The 21753-nt window shown below is 48.5% G+C and overlaps 1 protein-coding gene across 5 annotated transcripts in view; it reads left to right on the top strand.

Annotated features, from left to right (window-relative positions):
* The window catches only part of nwk (FCH and double SH3 domains nervous wreck), a 132233-nt gene that overhangs the window by 82507 nt on the left and 27973 nt on the right, over positions 1–21753 (top strand). For all 5 annotated transcript variants that reach the window (XR_013313863.1, XR_013313864.1, XM_077662999.1 and 2 more), the window contains exon 16: positions 2292–2498. Coding sequence is in view for 3 of the 5 variants with exons in the window: in XM_077662999.1 (XP_077519125.1) it covers positions 2292–2498 (207 nt within the window). In the remaining 2 variants the exon portion in view is untranslated. The remainder of the gene's footprint in view (positions 1–2291; positions 2499–21753) is intronic.

Here is a 21753-nt window from a genome sequence, read left to right as displayed (position 1 = left end):
ACAAACACCGATAAGCAACGGAGTTATGAGAGAAAAAAAGTACTATAAGCAAGAAATGAAACGCGAGCAAGACAATTGAGTGAGTAGCCCAGTAATAATAATAATAATAATAACTGGTTTTGGAGGGAAAGGAAATGGCGCAGTATCTGTCTCATATATCGTTGGACACCTGAACCGCGCCGTAAGGGGAGGGATAAGAGAGGGAACGGAGAGTACTTTCAGTTCGAAAGCGCGAGAACTCTTTTTCAGAAGTGTTAATCAACCTCGCTTGTATTTGCTGTCCAGGAGCTAATATGTTTGTGCTTTTTGTTTGCCACCTCAGTTTTCTTGTTCGCGTTTCATTAGTTGCTGATAGTACAGGGACACAGTGGACTTTAGAGTGATAATTGTGCCATTTAGTACACAACCAAAGGAAAGAGCAATGGTTTTTGAGGAATGCAATTAACAACTGTACTTCAGAGGTCCCCCTGTCACTCGGGTGGAGGAAAAAAAAAAAGCAAAATCACCCGTTTCTGGACAGCGTTTTTTTTTTTTTTTTTTGCCGCACTGGTGTTCCTTCGTAGCATTACCTCCTGCAGCTTCACGTAGCATAGTAGAGCACGAATCATGCGTCATTTTTTGTGCAATTTTTGTTCGAAATGATGATACCTCAGGTGGCGGCAGTCCGCGCTCTATCGTACCGGCGCAGGATGTGTGTTCATATTTTTTTTTCACAATTATTTTTTCTGGAGGTGAGAGCGACGTTTTTTGCGATGGATGATGCATTGAAAAGCAAGTGACGCATCCTGCCATCTGCGAAGAGATGACAATTAGGCCGCGTGCGGGAAGCATCGCAGTGCATACCAATTATTATTATTATTATTATTATTATTAATGAACTGCGACTTGGTATGCTTGGTTCTTACTGTGAATGACTGAACTTGGGATGTATTAAAAATAGGCACGATCGGACAGGAAGAAGAAGGGGTGGAGCAGACTGTATGTGCTATTTTGTGAGGGGAACAACAACCTTGGCCAATCCCCCTGCGTGGGTATGTGCCATGATTACTAAAGTGTAGAAGAAGAAGAAGATATCAAGCGTGCATACGCAAGGCGGGTGCCTCGCATGATTCTCATTGAGCCAACCGGCTCACATTCCTCCCAGCCACACAAGTGTGGAAGATGCCAACATTCTCGAAGGCCAGAGAGACAGAAGTGGCATAATGCACTTTTTTAAGGTGGAATTTTCTGAGGAGATAGTTAAGCGTCTAGAGTTGTTTTGAGTGACAATCAAGCTAGACTTTAAAATACATTTAAAAAAAACGCTTAGACGAGAGCGTACTCACAGCGCTATAGAGCAGTGCGCGAAACTATGCACGTTTATTTGCATCGATAGCTATAAGTAATAATAATAATTGGTTTTTGGGGAAAGGAAATGGCGCAGCATCTGTCAACCGCGCCGTAAGGGAAGGGATAAAGGAGGGAGTGAAAGAAGAAAGGAAGAGAGAAGTGCCGTAGTGGAGGGCTCCGGAATAATTTCGACCACCTGGGGATCTTTAACGTGCACTGAAATCGCACAGCACACGGGCAGCTTAGCGTTTTGCCTCCATAAAGACGCAGCCGCCGCGGTCGGGCTCGAACCCGGGAACTCCGGATCAGTAGTCGAGCGCCCTAACCACTATTAAACAGCGTGAGCTAACAGGACGTACACAGGAAACTTGGAGACAGAGGAAAGAAGCGCTTCTTTCCTCTGTCTCCAAGTTTCCTGTGTACGTCCTGTTAGCGCACGCTGTTTAATAGAGATGTACCAACTAGCCCGTCAGAAAGTTCTACTGCACCCTAACCACTGAGCCACCGCGGCGGGTATCGCTATAAGCCATGAATCATGGATCATTTTGGTGTGTGAAGCTGTGGCGAAGTGAAGCTCAGGACAAAGTGTGGGCCGCGCATCACACTTCCCAGTAGATGCTGACCTCAGCTGTACGCATTGGGGCCAACACATGCGGGTCTCCGTTTTGTCTTTCACTGTTTCAAGAAGTGGGAAGTGATGGTTTACTCACAAAATTGGCCGTTATGGGCTATAAATGTGGTTAGGCAAGGCGTATCTAGGGGTACGTACGAGCTGAGGTTTCTTTCAGCAGACGATGAAGCGGTGAGCATGCACACGCAGTGTAACCGTCTTGCGGGCGCGGATCGTGTATGGTTAATCCCTAAGAGCGTTCCCTTTGCAGCGCGGATGGACCATAAGAGCGTACCCTTTGCATGCAACGGGTTGGGTGTTCACCAGGCTCACTAATCACTGCTTGACGCAGGGCGCCCCCTACGACCAAGACCCGACGATGGTGGTCTGGGACGACGAGCCCGAGGTGTCGGCGTCTGCTATCGACGTGAGCAACCTGGAGGGCGCGTACGAGCCGTCTGCCACGGCAGAGGAGGCCGAGGAGCCCGTGCAGTCAGCCGAGGAGCGAGAGGGGGCGCTGCAGGTGGCCATCAAGTGCTTCGCGCTCTTCTCTTACGAGGTAGGAGCCCAACACACACTACGCGGGCTTGCCTGTGCGTTGAGCCAGCCCCACTTATTCGCACCGCGTTACAAATTAATTTCGTGAAATGCCTTTTGCAAAGACACACTGAAGAAATATGGGTTATGGTTTTGCGTCGAAGAATAAACTACGGAAGCACTACAGGAGCACTCTGCCTTTCCGCAGGACTTTCAGTTGCTTACTCTGAGCAGAAAAGAGAAAATAAAAACCTTTGGTGACACCGCCGGCGCTCTTGTGACACAACAATAGACTTCAAGGCATTTTCGCCGTGATGTCTTGCGTGGCTAACGTGACCAGGTAGGTACGAAAAAACGGTTCTAGCGCAGTACGATAACCGACATCAGTAGGGATCGATCTTACAGGGCAGTCACGGATGACAGCCCAATCAGAACGCAGTATTCGTCGGAGGCGCGTTTTACTTGAAAGAAAACAAAAAATGCAAGGAACTCGTTTAAATTCAGACTCCCTGGATTGAATCTGGTCTAAACACCCCGAAGCGCATTTGCGGGAAGCAAACAGATGGTGTTTGACATCTTCCTTGGTTATGAACAAAACCGCGTCCTATCTTCTGTTGCCCTTGTTTGTTAGCGCAGTACCCGTTTTACAACATAAACCAACGTCAAGTCCTGCAGTGTGTTCTTGGCAGGTTGCACTGGGTTGTGTTGGCGATGGATCAGAAAGGGCAGGTTGGTACTGGAATGCGGAAACTCTTGGCGATATGACTCAATGTGAACAGTTCATTCCACAGTTGGGAGCGGCGGCCAGGCACCAGTCTAATAAGTATTGCAGATGCTCAAACTCTATAGTCGGTAGGACTCAACCGTCAAGGCAGGAAGCCTCGCTTCCCACATACATGTCTTCACGCGGTCGCGAAGTGCGAAAGAGACCAACCATTCTGTGAATTTGGTTCACGATGGGCAGGATGAACAGAAGTCACGGTATAGGAACTTTGTGTCGGTAGCAAAGGGGACTCACGGGATTATTTTACCCATTTGCAAGTATGCGGCCCCGTGCAAGAAAACGTCAGCATCTGGCTTCTTGTATCCGCACAAGCACACTAGAGGCTCAGTAACGCGTGTGTGCTCCGGAGAGCGTTAGGTGGGTTAGTCGGTTCATTGTTGCATTGGATATTAACGCAAATAAACGGCAGCGTCTATTGCCAAACTATGCAATGCCTCACGAGTGCTTACAACATACCAATGTCAGGAGGCGTATACGGGAGGTATATAGAATTGGGGCTAAGAAAGCTTCCGTATATACGCGTCAGAACTAGGACGCCAGATCATGCTTTATGTTGCTCTAGCCACATAGTTAAGCTCTCAAAATCTATTCTAAGCTTTCTTTTCGCAGGAAAGAATACCTCTACAAGGTTTCTTGGTGCAAATCTTCTTTTGCTATTTTTTCTTGTCTGATAGGATGGGAGTGGTATAACGGTTCTATTTCTTTCCAGCTCCATCGCGAACACACCAGTGAATGAATTACTTTCCTAATTACACCGTATAGAATCAAAAAGAAGGTTTGAAGCGAACTAAGCACACCACCGCATAAAACCTATTGCCTTCTACAGTGAAGAATATTGGCGCACCTCAAACACACGCAAATCTACATCCCCGCTTGTTCCTTGTGCAGTTGTCCCCAGAAAACCGCGCGCCCCGACAAGCGCGAAAGGGCAATAGTAGGGAGGTGCTGCACTTGCGTCCTCATTTATGAATTTCATACATCTATTCACTTGGGGTCACTCCCACGGGTTCTGTCTGCTCTGAGCACATGACGTAATCTCTTCGCTCTTTTACTGGACTCCTATGGCGCAAGAATCCTCGTCCAGAAACGCTCTCTTCTCACCCACGTATGGCGCCTGGACTGAAGAGCAGCCTAATAGGAAAGCGAAAGAACGAGCAGGTAGGGGAAAGGATGGGCGGCGTGTGCATGCTGGAGGAAGGTGCGAAGCGTTTCTGGGAACAGCCTTCACCACCAGGGACCAGACACCGTCGCGGCTTGTCGAGGCCTCGGTGATGGATCAACCGCCCGGGTCCGGCGCGAGAGAGGGGTGGCCATCCGTCATGGTTCCCGCCGGACGAGCGCCGAAATCCGCCCAGAATCCGGCCACAACTCGCCCAAGATGATGGGGTTGCTTGCACCCCCCACCCACCCACCTCTTCTCTGCTGCTGCAGTGCTTTCGAAGCGCGCTTCCGTTTCGCTGAGCTCGCCGTCTACGCTGCCGTGGTCGCTGTGATATCCGTGTCAGTGGTACTCGAAACAGGACGACTGCCTGCCGTGCCTTCCTTGTTCTCTTCACCTTGTCTCGTTTTTTTTTTTGTGTGTGTGTACGAACACTTGCGCTTCAAGGGGGTGCTTCTCTCTTTGGAAATACGTGTGAGGGACTCTTTTGTTCTCCTGTTGGCTGCCCTACTTTTCTTTCTTAAGTCGTTCAATTGTTTCACTTTCTACGTTCTTCTATTTTTCTGTGGCTGCTTCTTTTCCTGTCCTTGTTTGATGTACGAGTATGTTGAGATAAGCATCACCTTCACCGGGCGCCCTGTATGTGCTCTTCTCTAGTTGAAACAAGCTCGCCTTTTGTGTCTAGACCAATGAAATGTGCACTGAAGCTGCACAAAACGATATAAACTGTTTTTATAGTGTGTTTGTGGGTGTGCCAAAGCCGAGGCGCCTTCTGTCAGACATGCCTCATAATAGAAACCTCCGGATAAATTTCCACCACCTGATATTTCTTTAGTGTACACTGCAATGTCAACACACAAGCGTTTTTCGTAATTCGTCTCCAATAAAATGAGGACGCCGCGCCCGGGATCGAACCCAAGACCTCATCCTCAACACCAGGACGTCATATCCACTCATCCACCCCGGCTCGTGGCTCCGAATGGGGCTGCCGTCGTGACACTATATGATGTTGACAAATTAGGCAGTCCTACACTCGAAACAGAAAGGAGTGAAAAGGTAGTAAGCGGTCCTCCAATGCACTCCCTTATGGGAGGCTGTTAAAGGATAGTTTACTCTCTTTTTACTCCCATTTAGGCGTATTCGTGTTTAGAGTGTATTAAGTCACCTTTTCTGCGATGGATACACTCTTAACAGGAAGGGGTAAAATGGAGTAAACTGTCCCATAGCAAACTTCGTTTTATGAAAGGGTGTGCAGCAGCGGACAGTTTACACCCATTTACTCCCATATAGGCGCATTCGTGTTTAGAGTGTACTACGTCACTGCTTAATGAGTAACGGTCTCAAAGAGATAAATTAATAGCACATCAAAGAAGCTAGTCGATGTCTCCTTCATAGAGTACTGCCAGAAGAGCTGAAGGTTATGGCTAAATAAGCCCGCCCCGCCGTAGTGGCTCAGTGCCTAGGGCGCTCGACTACTGATCCGGAGTTGCCGGGTTCGAACCGACCGCGGCGGCTGCGTTTTTATGGAGGAAAAACGCTAAAGCGCCCGTGTGCTGTGCGATGTCAGTGCACGTTAAAGATCCCCAGGTGGTCGAAATTATTCCGGAGCCCTCCACTACGGCACCTCTCTCTTCCTTTCTTCTTTCACTCCCTCCTTTATCCCTTCCCTCACGGCGCGGTTCAGGTGTCCAACGATATATGAGACAGATACTGCGCCATTTCCTTTCCCCCCAAAACCTATTATTATTATTATTATTATTATTATTATTATTATTATTATTATTATTATTATTATTAATAATATTATTATTATTATTATTATTATTATTATTATTATTATTATTATTATTATTATTATTATTATTATTATTATTATTATTATTATTATTATTATTATTATTATTATTATTATTATTATTATTATTATTATTATTATTATTATTATTATTATTATTATTATTATTATTAAATAAGCCCAGTCGAAAGCACACGAAGACGGTAACCTCTCTGTTAGAATTTATTCAAGCATGAGCTTTGCCCATTCGCTTTTGATGTGGCGATGCTCGGTTCGTCGCGCTCTGAAGCACAATACTCATTTTCTTTCGTTCGATACAATTGCAAAAGTAAGCGCGACGAAACTTGCTTCACAAAGAGGAACCAACTAGCACACATTCAGCGAACAGGCTCTGAACTGAACGTTGAGAGATGGGAACGTTATATAGAAAATATAAGTAAGCAACATCAGGGTGCGGTGCACGTCCGATCGCTATAGGGAACGCAAATTAGGTCTGCTTAAAATGCCGGCGACTAAAAACTTTCGAAAATGTGATTTCAGTCTGCCATTGAAGCGCGAGGAACAGTGAAGCGAAAACATCGCTCGCTTCGTCGAAAGCGCCAAAACGTCGACAGCACTTAGCGCTTGCTGCGCTTGCAGTTCATCAATGGGCAATCCATCTTTTTCACGGCTTCAAAGAGACGTTTTCACGCATCCCTTCGCTTCAATCCCGTGCTCCCGTGTCACGTGCTCCGTGGAGCGGAAAACGAACTCGATGGAAAGCGCTCGATGCTTTCACTGAGGCACTGGTGGAAAAAGCCTGGCTTTTCTTGTTCGTTTTCTTTCATCATCGATGAACATGTGACGGCGCCTGGCCGGGTATTTCGCGGCAGCGTTGATTCGGTTGTTCATTATAATTTTGTTTTCATGAACTTCTTGCACCGACCCTTCCCGTTCGCATCCGTTCGGCAGACCAGAGCTTGCATCGGCTCTGCTCAATTCCCGGGTAGCTAAGCCTGGCTATTCGCTCGCAAGAACAGGTTGCGACTGCCGTCTTGTTTGTCGTGTATGCTCGGCTATGCCGACTGGCTAGGACATAGGCGCTGGACGATAGCGAACTTTACTCGTTTGTACTAAGCGGCCTTCAAGCTCGTGGATGGTTTAGAGAATTAATGTCAATTGATCACTGTCGTGAAAGTATCCGTAATAATGGACGCTATTGCTAACAATGACAAATAACTGCAACTCTGCATTGAGTTTCCACACGCCGTGCGCTCTCGTTAGGAGTCGATCCCCGTAAACACCACAGCGCCGATTGGAAGACTCCTTCATTTCCTCCAACAAACGAAAGTACGCCCGACAGGCGCGGTCTTTGACGCGTCTCCGGGACCGATCCAGCCGAAGCGCGGTGAGACGACGCAGGGCATGTGCGTCATCGTCGACTTCTGAACAGCGGCAGGCATTCACGAAGCGCCAGTCACTCATCGCGGTGCTCGAGACTGTCAACAGCCAGGCTGATCGTCGTCGTCCGGGGCACCGTGGAGCGAATTGAGCCCACGAGCCCCTCGACAAAAACAGGCGGCTACCGGTGTTTGCCGAGCGGCGCGCTTCTTGGCATCGCCGCACGTGCGTTCCCAAGCGTAAATACAGGCAGCTCGACCGGCACAAGTCTCGACCGGAGGCACGGGTCGACGGTCGGTAATAGACGCGCCGACGATGGCGGCGCCATCGTCGCTTGGATCAGTTTTTAATTAATGCCGCTTCCTGGCATATGCCCTGGCTGGCACGTCGCGCATGCGAGCTACACAGCGACGTCTTTGTATGCGTTTGACGAGGGTGCGATGAATGCGTGTCGGTTCCGTGATGAATGCGCTCGCGTGCCGGAGAAGCCGTTGTGTACGCATGGCGCGGAGCGACTGATGCGCTAGGCCGCTTTCTGTTATTGCTGCTACCGAGCCGGCTTGTGTTTGGTTTCGAGTGAGACGGATGAAGGCGGCATGCTTTGTTATCCACGGTGCAGCTTCGTCTAACTTCGGTTCAAATTCGTTCTGGAGAGATGTTTGTTTAGAAGGTTCTGAGAATCGGTTCCCATAACGGCACGTTGTGCGTGCTCCCTCAGGCATTTCCATGCGCTGATTTTCTGTTGCATCCTGGAACCGAATAGGTGCGCGATGATTTCTTTTTTGCGAATGTTTAATTGTTGGACAGATATAGGCATGCTTGGTCGCACTGGCCCTTCGATGGGGACATCGACGACTTCCGCGTGACGCTCGGGCGTAACTTTCTATCTCCTCTTATCCGTCAGGAAATCTTTATTCGAATTCGTTTGAATTTCGGAGCGGTAAAGGAGTAGCTCAAGTTGGACTAATGGTGAGGCCACTGTGAGGGCTGATGGCTGGAAGAAAGGTCGGTGGAAAGCCCGTACGACCGAGCGCCTGCGAGCAGATCTTCCTTGTGGCGAATAATTCGTTTTCGCGGCATATATTGATTTCAGTCGCGTGCGATTGCTCGGCCACGGACGCCACCTGAATTGGTTCTACACCCTCCGCTGGTTGACGCGTAACCAGTGCCTGCCGGAGAGCATTGCGCACGATCTTCTTGGTCAATCGAGAGCGCAACTTTCCCGAAATAATGCCAGACGCCGCACCACGAAAGCGCTGTGAGAACGTACGGAGCACGCTGGGCAAACACAAGTTAGGATGCGATCTAGAAGAGGAAATAGCCATGGTCACAGCATGTAATAAGAAGGCAACATAAACGCCTTCCCTTAGGGCAATGGACTGGATTCCAAGGGACAGCAGGTGTATCGTGGGGCTGACGAGAGTAAGGCAAGCGGATGAGATTAGTCAGCTTGCGGGGACAGGATGACCGCAATTGGTACAGGACAGTGCTAATAGGAGATCTTTGAGAAAGGTCTTTGTCTTGCAGTGGACGTAATTGGGCTGATGATGATGATGATGAAAACGCGCAGCAAGTGCCTTTCCACTCGTACGTCCAACATGCGCCAGCAAGAAGTTGCGACGTGCTACGATAAAAATTCACAGGGACAGCTAATTACATTACGTGTTTTCAAGTCGATAGCATTAGAAGCTGTTGATGCATTTACGTCGAATTTTGTGCCATTCTTTCATGGTTGTGTTTGCAGTCCCCTACGCGTTTGTCCGGGTACAACGAGACATCTCTTCTGGTTATGCTTAGCTGCATCCTTGATTGTGTCTAGAGGTGGCAACATGGACGCAATGAAGATACACCAAACCTTTAATTGTCACTTCCGGTTCTGGGAATTGTGTGACAGACGATGCATTGTTTTTTTTTCTGGTGAGGCTCCTAATGCTGTTGCATTAATATACAACTCAGAAACCGCATAAATTTGGTCGCGACCGCCTGCGCTTTACATTTAGAGGCCGAATGCGGAGAATCGGCGGCGTTGCTACCAATTATGTAGCGTGTTTCAAAAGCCTCTTAATAGGATATTGAAAATGAAGGAACTAGCCTTTTAATATATGCATGTAGAAAGGGTAGCCTATCACTGGACACCCTGCGAACAAGGGGGTCGCTTCTCGTGTGTTAAACGTAATATACTCCTCACTTCTGTATCTCTGAACGCAGTGTAAGAGGATGTGCGGTCCCATTTATGAGTAACGTGCAGCGCACCGAATTCGGAGGCGGGAAGATCTCTGTGAGATGTCCGGACAGATTATTTTATGTCAAAGGGGAGGACGGCTGCTCGCATGTAATATGAGCATAATTTTTTTGCCAAAGGTGAGCACTGAAAAGAAATACAACTCGTTGCGAGGAAAGAACTGGAAATGAAGTTGCTAAAAGTTTTTGGTTTAGGTTTATGGGGGTTTAACGTCCCAAAGCAACTAAGGCTAAGAGGCATGTCGTAGTGAAGGGCTCCAGAAATTTTGACCACTTGGGGATCTTTACCGTGCACTGACATCGCACAGTACACTAGAATTTTGTTTGCATCGAAATTCGCCGCTGCGGCCGGGATCGAACCCGTGTCCTTCGGGTCAGCAGTTGAGCGCCATAACCACTGAACCACCGCGGCGGCTTAATGACATCAGGCGTAATGGCAATGGTACAGAGATAAAAAAGCCTAGACCAGTGGACTTCACCTTACAGAGCAGTTTGTTAGCCTTGAAGACATTACAAAGCGTGCCTTACAGTTCACGTGCAGTAGCAAATGCAGAGTTCAAGCATAGGCCCCTTTAACCTTTAAGAGTTATTTCATGTCCGTGACAGGCAAATTAAATGCAAATGCTAATCACACCCTCCAACTGTATGCAAAATCATTCCATGTCTTCTCGCTCTCTCTCTCTAGTTTCAGTTTTTCTTTTATTGTTCCTGCTCACGGCCGATTCCACATGATCAGTACATGTGAGAGGAGTGTGGCCTCTTTCAAGTAAAAGCAGTTCATGTTTGTCGGCCCAGAGAACCCATCGGCCAGACGACCCACTGATTCTCTTTGTCAGGATAACTCGGACATGAGAGAACCCGCATCGGGATCGAACCCGCGTCTTTCGGGCCAGCAGTCGAGCGCCATAACCAATGAGCCACCGCGGCGTCTTGAAGTTGCTAAAAGCAAAGTTCGCCTTCTGTACCAGACTCAGCGGTCACATCGCAGCAAAGTGAGGACCACCATTCGGACCATCAGAAATTGTTTTCTCGTTACCTGCAGCGAAATTTCATGTCTTATTCACGAAGAGAGAGCAGTGGAAATGCGGGCGTGTGTCCCCTTTATTATGATTTTTATCCCTATCGCCAGTGCGGTGGCCCAATGATCTGAGCATTCACGTCGTATGCGTGAGGTGGAGGGTTCGATCCTCATTGCGGCCAGTCACCACCGGGTTTCTGATATAGACACAAGTTTTCACTACTCTGGTACTCGGCCGCTTTGGGCTGAAATACTTTTAAAAATCGGTCATTGATCCCATCTTGAGTACAACACTCGCATTATCAACTGTCCTGTTTTGCCAAGCTGCCGAAGTCATGAAAATGAAATCATCATCGTTATTTTTATGATGATTACCAGATGTGTGCAATGAAGCTTTACTGATCGATACTGTACACACAGGCTTCTAGTGCGCGGGCTTCTGCCGCTGTTTCTGAAACTCCTAGCAATAGGCGGAGCAGTGGTTGCAGGAAGACAGGTAAAAGGGAGGCCACTGAGGCGCTCAGTCATATTGAAGCAGTTCACTCGACATTTGTAACTTCTAATAGACAATATACGGAGCTTAAGTTGAATAATAAGACTGCAAAGAGCTGCTTTCCCCGAGAAACACTCCATGCCGACTCACCCCGCTCACCGGCATTCGCGCGCGAGCAGGCTATAGATGAGGAGGGCAGCTCACGCGCTCGCCCATACCGCACGCAGCGAAGAGGCAGATTCATCTTCTTGAAAAACCTACTCGCGCTGTTGCGAGTGCCATCATTTACACTGGACGACACGGGTCGCTGTACACATGCTGGCCGAGCCCGCCGCGTTTGGTATGCAGACGACGTCCAAAGGGACGCGGCACAGCCTTGCAGGCGTCCTGTGGACCACCGCGGAGAAAATATCAAGAACTAAAAAAGAAGCGCTTGCTTATAAGCAACTTTTTCCGCTGCCTACATTTTGTCCATTTACACCTCCGCTTGTCATTACCACCTATGGGAGACCTTTGGCTTGCTTTGCTCTTCGCTGAGACAAATGAATGTCTTGCCTGCCTACATATGCGAAAAGAGTTCGCGCCTCTGCTCAGCGTACGTCATTCATTATATCGCGAACAAATCGTGTAGATTTATCCGAGGTGGCAGTGAAATAGCTGGACAGCAGGGGTGTCTGTGGCGAGCTGCGCATTCTTTACATAAGGGCTGTCCTGTCCACTTGAGTGCATCCGTGAAATATGGGCTTCACGCTGTTATGCGACCTCTGGAGAGAAATAAAGAAAGTAAGAAAGGCGATCGTTTGGCCCTCGATGCTCAGTCGAGCAAGCGTCGCAAAACTTCGCGTGGACCTCCGCCGTTCATTGATTTGAGTGTGGTAAAAGAAAACGATATTGCCATTGGACGGTTCAGCTCATCTAGTCTAGGGCATGGAACAGAATGTTTTAGAACACACCAAATGTGGGAACGATTAAATTTTATTAGATTACCGCAGACCAGGCATCAATGATGCTTGCGTTGGTTTAATGTAGTCTCCGTTCATGACAAGTCAGTAATGTCAGTAACGCATAATACGTAACTAAGCATTTCAGTGGGAATAGCTGACCCGTAGCAGACAGAAGGGCCGAAAACTGGAGAGAGACGCAGACGAACACAAAAGACACGCTACAGTATTTCTTTTAACTGATTTACCTCTCAAAACAACTAAAATCCAAACATTCTCAAGCAAGTTCAGCAACATCAAAGGCAAGGTGCAACCCGCCCCCTTTCCCACCTTCCTGTCTTTCTCAATCTGGAGCAAACTAAATTTGCAAACAGAGATTTGGTCTATTCTTAGTCAGTGGGCTAAACAGACAGGGTATTGGCACAATTGTCGCCTAAGCGAATACTTAGTTTTAAGTAGTAGTGCTCTGTCCATTCGTGATTGTCTGTGCTGCTTTTCCATTATGCGCATCTGTCTCCTATCAGTCAGCAGCGCTAAAACAGTTTTTATTTGTAAATTTTTAGACTGCAGGAGGTTGCAAATTTGCTGGCCTCAGAAAGTCTTCTTAGAGCTTAGATACCGATCTTTACGATAGATAATTAAAGGCGCCAAAAGACACACACATAAAACAGAAGATAACGGCAAAAAGCGCAGCATCCAGTTGTCTTATTTTTGTTGTGGGTGTGTCTGCGTGCGTGTGTGTGTGTTTTGGTGCCTTTAAATACTTACTAGGAACAGCTACCAACTCGCTCAACGTGAAGTTCTCTCTGAGATACGCTCGCTAGTTTATATGCAAATTCTCTTCTTGACTAATCCTGCTTTAGCCACGCGAGTGGTTTGCATCACCAAAGAAAGCACGCTTCTTTCGCCTTTAAAAAAAAAGAAAGACTTTGGTAAGACGCTCACGCAGCCTAGAAAAAACTCAATGCTTCTTCTAATATCTGCTCACGCGACGATTTACGGAAGCCCGATCAAGTATAGGGGAGGGAGGGGTGGTGGGACCATTCAGTCCTAAACATATGTGCGATACTGCAGCGGACCCTTCACTGTTATAGGAAAGGCTCCAGACAGTGTGAGACACGACGACCTTTCGGCTATAAACTAGACCACCGAGTGTCGTACATCCCTTCGTTCTGATCAGATAGCGGCTCTTAACCGACGCGGACAGTGTAGAAACAACTCGTAGAGTGATCGGGCCGACAGAGAGTAACTTACGGCTCTCGGAAATCAACGATGTTCTCCTTAGACCGATAGCAGAGAGCTACGACTTTGTGCACACCGCTGCCTCTGCGCTGTCCCGACGACTCGCGTGCTCCGCGGCAAAACCGAACGACGGAAGATGCTACCGACTGACCCGACCGATCTTAGCTGCCAGAGCGAAAGGCAAGGCTCGGTGCGGGAAGAGTAGAAAGTTTCCTTCTGCCATGTATGACTGCGCTCAGTTCGGTTACTTCCAGAAGTGCGCGGGATCGCTGCGCTCAATGCAAGACCGAATGAACAGGAAGGCCGCTGGCGCGCGCCCCGTGGGACGAACTTGTGGTCCACTTCCCCAGCCTCCTCGCTCAAGGTACTACCTCTCCCCCTCCCCCAAATATTCCGATCGTGCATTCCAGCTGCAGCACTCCTCCCACGTGTGCTGCTCTCTCCACACAGATGGAAAGAGTACAGTGCTGCCTTATAGAGCATAACGTTCCCTTTCCACGAAGCTGTATGCGGCAGCCAATACGACGGCCACCACCATTCCTCCAACCTGGCGCCCGCGTCGGTGCGGCGGCGGCGGCTAGACCGTATCGGCCGCCGGTCGGCAAACGCCGCAAAACGGGAATCATAAATGTCGTTCACGTCCGGGCCTGCCGCCGCCTGCAGGCTGGCCGGCTGGCTGGCGCGCGCGCGCACGCGCACTCTGGATTTGTCGCGACGGCGGCTGCCCAGCCTGGCTTATCTCGCGCCAAGGACGAATACTGCGGCGTTATGGAGTCTACCTGCGAGTGCTTGCCGCAATCGAGAGACGCCGCACCGCGGCCGAGTGCATCGCGGCGGGTGACACACGCGACAGCAGTCGAGTTTCGAAAGCTTGTTTTGAACGCGCAGTTAGTGCGATACGTACTCTCTCGAGTTCCGGGCCCTAGCCTGTTTATGCTCAATCCAAGAAACCGACGTGTCACACTCTGCAGGTGCGGCAGTTAGCGAGGCATGCAGTCGCTTTTGGAAGCTAGGCGACCTCGGTCTTGACGTTGGTACAGTCTTGGTGAAAAGTCTTAAGGCCAAAGGTTTTTCGCTTAGGCCACATAAGAGAGCCATTACGGCAATATTAAAGACCAAATGACCTTGAAGTGCCAGCAGAGAGTTTCTTTTTGCGGTAGAGAAGCTTCCTGCTTGACCTGTGTTTTGAATGATCCCCTACACGGAGCATTCATTTCGCTGCAGCTGAACGCTGTGGCCTTAGGACTTTTGACCAAGACCGTACATGTAAAGTTTCCTTGCATTATTAAGTGGCTGTAAAGGGGCTCTTTACTTTCCTGCTTTATTCGGTCGTTTCATCGCAACAGGCCAAAACTCAGTAATTTAATTGAAATTATTATTTAAAGTGGAGGGAAACAGTGAATGTCATAAAATGTGAAGGACGATATAAGATGGCTAGTGGTGTGAGCTCAGCTCCGTTTGGTTAAGAAGGTTCGAACATTGCTTCTCTAGATTCCTCCTCGATTGTAGAGAGCTAAGCGCCGGCTGCCGTGAGAGGCTGTAAGCACGTATACTGCAAATAACAATGGTATCGTTAGCCGCGCAGACAGACGCCAGAGAGAGAACATACCAGCCGCATCTGCCTCTATTTATTCCCAATTATTCTCGCGCGTTAGGCTGGAGAGAAAGATAGGGTACCGATAAAAATGAGCGAGCGGAAAAGGCCTGTATCTTGGCAGATCGGGCATTTGCATGCCGGATCCTACACATCGCCGTTATTGGTATACAGACTCCGCACATTCATTTTTCAACGTCCCCTGAAGTCGGGTCGAGTATTAATGCATGTCCCGAACACATTCATAGCTGTCCGCACGCCTGTTTTTCTGTCACTTGAAGAGTGCATGTTTGCGTTGCCACCAGTTAAGAGTGCTAAGCTGGCATGCACCTATACATTTCATCTTCCTAGATAATCCGTTTTCATTTAACCTACGTTCAATTCTTGCATTATTTTTATTGTTGGACTACGCACATTTCTTTCTGTGGCGTATTATGTTTGATTTTTCCAGTGCATTCAAGCGAGTGAAGTGAGCAGTTGCCATGGTAAACAGTTTAGTTTATGGGTGCTTAATGTCTCAAAGCGACTTAGGCTATCAGGGACGCCGTAGTGGAGGGTTCCGGAAATTCCGACCACCTGGAGTTCTTCAACGTGCACTGACATCGCACATCACAAGGAGGGCCTCAGCATTTCGCCTTCATCGAAATTCGACTGCCACGGCCGGGTTGGAACCCGTGTCTTTCGGGCCAGCAGCCGAGCGCCATAACCACTGCGCCACCGCGGCTACCTTGTCATGATAAACAGTAAGAAAGAACGAGTTGTTTACAGAACCCGGTAAAGAAGCTTATAGAGAGGGCAAAGAACCTTGTTAACAGTGAATTGTTCCGAAATTCTGGAACGTCTACTCTGCCCCGGGCCAATAAAGCGAATACGGGTTAGGCCTGGCTGTGAAAACATGTCCACCATTCTTGGACATCACTTTTTATTGTGAGGCAACAGTGGAATGTTGTAAGGTACTGTTATGAAAATTTGAAAGTAATTGTCCATTCCTTGGATGCGCATTAAAATCTTTCTTTTAAAGTTTGTCCATCACTCCCATAGAGTAGTTAAGACTACCATGGAAGCCAGCGTGGAACTTCTTTGACGAAAGCACAAAACGTTAATGGCAAAAAAAATCCAAGCCTGAACAGGGAAGATCTGCGGATGCATTGATTGCTACATTGGAATCTTACGATACGTGAAAAAAAAAATTGTGGTTATAAACAATTTCTTGTTGCTAAATGCACTTGTCCATGACTCATGGGTATGTACAGTCTAGATGAAAAGTCTTGAATAATAATAATAATAATTGGTTTTGGGGAGAAAGGAAATAACGCAGTATCTGTCTCATATATCGTTGGACACCTGAACCGCGCCGTAAGGGAAGGGATAAAGGAAGGAGTGAAAGAAGAAAGGAAGAGAGAGGTGCCGTAGTGGAGGGCTCCGGAATAATTTCGACCACCTGGGGATCTTTAACGTGCACTGACATCGCACAGCAGACTGTCGCCTTAGCGTTTTTCCTCCATAAAAACGCAGCCGCCGCGGTCGGGTTCGAACCCGGGAACTTGAGGCAAAAGGATTTTCTCTTCAGCCGCATAACAGAGCCCTTACGGCCCTATTAAAGACCTAATGACCTTGAAACGATAGCAGAAGGTTTCTTCTTGCGGTAGAGACGCTTCCTGCTTGACTTGCGTTTTGAATGATCCGCTACACGGAGCATCCTAGGAGCATTCATTTCGCTGGAGCTGAACTCTGTGGCCTCAAGACTTTTGACCGAGACTGCACGTACGTTCGCGAGGGGCTGCAAACCTCTGTACTCAGTTCCCTTTGACAGAAGTTCCCTCTGTTTCCCGCTCTTGTTCCTGCGGAAGAACATTTACCGAAGTTTTCTGGCCGCCCTGTCTGCAGGTTTCCCTTTGCGGCGTGTGAAGAGCAATTTTTTCTCTTTTCTCTCCGCTGGCTGCCGGGACAGAGCACCATCCATCCGAGTCCGTGAGACGACGGACTACCCGTCTTCCCAGAGGAACTAAAAAAGCGAAAGCGTTGTCTCGATCTCAATCGCACGCCCGTGCCTGACGGGACCCGTCGTCGCAAGAGATAAAGCTCGCCAGCCAGCTTGGGGCATATAGCTCGCTAATAAATGGTCGCTCACCGCGCGGCGCTTTTATCTCGCTGCCGGCGGGAGAAAAGATCGCGAAGCCGAAGGGGACTCCGTCGGCCAATCCCGTCGCGAGCGTAATCCTCAGCAAAGCCGTGTCTCTCGCTATCGGAAAACGCTGCCGAAATTCCTCGACGCAGCGGGATCCTTCCCGTGTGTGCTTCGGCGGCGCGCCACATAGATGTGAAGGGTCATTTTGAAAGTCGGTCACACCTGTGCCCAGGTCCTCATTCGCTCAATGTGCGGCTCGACGGATAGCACTAAAACATTTTTTTTTTCAATCCCCGAATGGAAAAATCAATACTACGCTGTGCGGTGTATCCTCAATTGGCTTTGCTGGCGCGTCTGTAATGGCTCAGAAGCAGCAATAAGACAAGAAGAGAGCTAATGTGGCAGTAACTCGCTGCTTGTTGCCTTGCGCCATCGTGTGACGTGAAACGCAAAGAACGTTTTGTCTACTTGTCTTAGTTTCCGTGAGAATTAAAAATATAAAGACTAAAAGAACGCTTAACGTGCCCTGTATCTTTGGTGTGCGAAGAATTCCCCTTAGCTAAAGAAATAATGGCGGTCTGTCTCCTATTTAAGAGTAAGTGGTACGAAAAGCTTTCCCCCCGAGGCATAATGCAGCAAATAGGCATAGCCACTGTAGCGGCAGTGTGTTGGTGTCTGAGAACGGCCGGTATAATGTTACGATTCTTCTCCTCTGACTTTGTTCTATTCTTATCATCCGCCTCACCGAGCGGCCAATCCCAGCGGTGCTAAGTGCGTGGCTTCGCTCAAGACAATAATGAGAGGCGAAAGAATGAAATGTGAATGGAAGAGGAATAGAGTATTTATAGTTTCTCGATTCTCTACCGCTGAAACACGAGTTTCATTTGAGTGACGTTTGATTAACCACTCGGGAGGTGCAGCCCTTGTAAAAAATTCACAGGTCGCCGAGCCTGGTGCAGACCTGCGTAGTGAGGCTGTTGTAGCACTTATAGCATACTTGGGTGGTCGCGGTGATAGTCATCTTCACTCTCACATAATCTGCAGCGTCGTATTGTGATAGGCAGTAGGGCAGGTATAGTGATTGAAAATTCAGACAATAGGAGAATGGGAATGGAGTAGAATGCGTTTAGAAGGCCTTCTTAGGTCATGAACAGCAGCTTACCAGTATTTCTCTAGACAAAAGGTAGCTCTTCCTTACCAATACTCACTTATGGAGCAGAAACTTGGAGGCTAACAAAAATGGTTGAAACTAAGTTGCGAACAGCGCAATAAGCGAAGGAGAGGAAAACGACAGGTGGAAGTTAAGAGACAGGGAGAGAGCAGAGTGGATCAGGAAACAAGCTGGAGTTTATGACGTCCTAGCTTAGATCAAGAAGTTTGCTTGGGCAGGGAATGCAATGCGTAGAGCGAATAACCGACGGTCTCTAAAAGGTAACGGACTGGATTCTAAGAGAGGGCAAGAGAAGGGCGCCGCAGAGGGTGAGGTGGCCGGATGAGATTAGTAAGTCTACGATAGTAGGGTGGCATCAGCTGGCGCAGGACAAGGCTCTAATAGTTGGAGACAAGTGGAACAGGCCTTTTTCCTGCAGGGAATGTAGTTGGGATGATGATGCTGATGATAATCACGGTGGGGATGGCAAAAAGGCCACGCTGCACGTCGCTGAAGCAGCCCCAATGACTAATGTATTTTTGGAAACGCTGTACTTCTTTTTATTACCCACTGCGCCACCATGGCGCATGTGGGTGATGAAATTTACTAATGATCTGAATGCGGGTTCGATCCCTGCCGCCGCGGTCGAATTTCCATGGAGGCGAAATTCTAGAGGCCTGTGTACTGTGCGATGTCAGTGCACGTTAAAGAACCCCAGGTGGTTGAAATTTCCGGAGCCCTTCACTACGGCGTTTCTCATAGCGTGAGTCGCTTTGGGATGCTAAACCCCCATAAACCAAATTAAACAAAACTAATGATCTATACACACGCGCGACCATACCTGTCTACATTTGGCTTTGTTGCGTCATTGTCCAGTTCTGCACGGACCAGCTGCATAGCTTACAGCTGTACTTGAGCTATTTTTGCAAGCATATCTTCTTTGCGATTAGGCGGTTTCTCCAGAAAACATGGAAAGATTAGAAGGCTGAGATTTTCATTGAAACATATTGACTAGCACAAACACAGACAGGGACCAAAGTAAGAGTAAGAGTGTCCTGTCTCTTTCAATGTGTTTGGAGCGAATTTCACAGCGTGGTGCTCACCGCTTTTTTTTTTTTTTCGGAGAGTTATTAGCTCTCGGCTTATAAAAGTCAAACGAAACTGCATGCGGGAAATTTTGGATTCGGTTCAATTTTCTCAGAAAGCGCCAACGTTCCTTGGACCCCTTTGGCTTCCTACCGTTTCTTGGTGCCAAGCCGCATAAAACTATCGTAAAGTCGGCCCTTGAAATACGAGCAACCAACCGAACCGGCTATTGGACTTGTTTCGTTGTCGGCATTTTCGCGAGCGCACAGTTCATAGCTAGCACAAACGATTTTAATACTTCCTCTACGTTTTCCCGTATCAGCCTTACTCCGCCATGTTTATCGGTTGCTTGGCTATAGTTTCGCTTATTTACGTGTCATCGATTTCGTAAGGAGACGCAGGGTGAGTGTATAGACGGAGCTAAAAACTCTCCTTTCTCGCCGCCGTAAAATAACTAAAGAAGTTAAAAGCCCCAGGGATCGGGACAAACAGGCGCGGCGTCGCAGGAGAGCGGTCACACAGAGCAGCGCCGTTGGGCCGCGGCGAAATCGCTGGCGCAGCTGAAACTTTTCTCACGAAAGCGGAGACGACGAGAGGACGAGCTTCGCCGCCCTCAAATGTGTCTCGCGTGAGCACTTGGCGGATGAACAGCTATAAGCCCCGACGCAGACAGAGAGCAACCAAGGCCCACTCTCTCCCCCCCCCCAGTCCTCTCCTCCATCTATGCCTCCTCCTCCTCCTTCTTCGCCTGGCCGCCCTGTTTCCGCAAATTAATGGCCGTGGCGGCATAGGAGCGATGCTTATCGCCCGTGTTGTGCACGCTGCGCCGTAGAGCTTTCGGGCGTCGGGGAAAAGAAAGCGCCCTGGCGATGGATGGGCGACGCAAGATGAAAAAGGCGCGAAGGGGGCGTGTCCCCAGCCGGCGCCTCTGGGAGCATATCGCCGGGGCGCCACGGGTTCACTCGCTTAAATGCATTACGCGCGCTCTGTGAGGATTCTCAGGGGGCGCTGCTCGTCTCATCTTCTTCACACCTTGCCCCGCATGAGTTGGGGGAGAGGGAAAAGAAGCGAGGAGAGGAGGAGAACAGCGAATTCCCGAGGAATGTGTTTACGCGGAAACGCTGTTTGTTCGAAGTAAAGCCTTCGCTGGGTTCCAAATGTATGTAATGATGATGATGATAATAATAATAATAATAATAATAATAATAATAATAATAATAATAATAATAATAATAATAATAATAATAATTAGTATTTGGGGAAAGGAAATGACGCAGTATCTGTCTTATATATCGGCGGACACCTGAACAGCGCCGTATGGGAAGGGACAAAGGAGGGAGTGAAAGAAGAAAGGAAGAAAGAGGTGCCGTAGTGGAGGGCTCCGGAATAATTTCGACCACCTGGGGATCTTTAACGTGCACTGACATCGCACAGCACACGGGCGCCTTAGCGTTTTGCCTCCATAAAAACGCAGCCGCCGCGGTGGGGTTCGAACCCGGGTACTCCGGATCAGTAGCTGAGCGCCCTAACCACCGAGCCACCGCGGTGGGTGTAATGAAAACGGCAGGAGAGAGTTTTTTTTTCTCCTACAGATGTTGATCGCGCGAGTTCACCCGCGTGCTTTGTTAAAACAGAACAATAAAATATTTAAGTTGCGTCGAAACTCCGAAGTTCAACCCCCCTGAACGCTTCATCCCTGCGGGTGTGACAGCAGGCCGCGTTTTTCTATAAAACCCACAGTTTAACGATTTAGTAGGCGGGTTGATAATTCGATGCTCTCACCATGCACATGTACATCACTGACACGCATATAATGGTCGGCGCCTTCGCTGCATCGTTCCGCAATTGGTGAGCTTTAGTTCAGCCAAACAATTAAACAGCGCAGCGAGCAGCGACAGCTGTAAGGAAGTAAAAACGTGAGCCAAGAGGAAATGACAGGGCGCTAAAAAATCTTTCCTCTCTCAGCGAATATGATAGGCTTATGTTCTATCGGAAAATGCGCACTAGTTTGTCTTATTGTGCTGTAAAAAAAAAAAAAAACGCTGCATGACACCCAATCATGACTCACATGTAGTAGTTCTCAGTTCTTTCAGCTTACATTGTTTTCTTGTTTTGTTTTTATTTCATTTTATTTAGGCTTTTCGAACAGCCGGCCGTGGACGTATACTGCGCCTGTGCACGCACACCCTGTTCCATCTCTGGCTTACTCCCTTTCTTCTCCTTCGAGACCAGGGTGTCGGCGCAGGGGAGCTCCGCGCCGCCGTTA

This window comes from Amblyomma americanum, chromosome 4, assembly GCF_052857255.1.
Source record: "Amblyomma americanum isolate KBUSLIRL-KWMA chromosome 4, ASM5285725v1, whole genome shotgun sequence".
Classification (NCBI taxonomy): Eukaryota; Metazoa; Arthropoda; class Arachnida; order Ixodida; family Ixodidae; genus Amblyomma; species Amblyomma americanum.
Note: the sequence above shows the minus strand (reverse complement) of the source record. Positions and strands in the feature narration are given on the sequence as shown.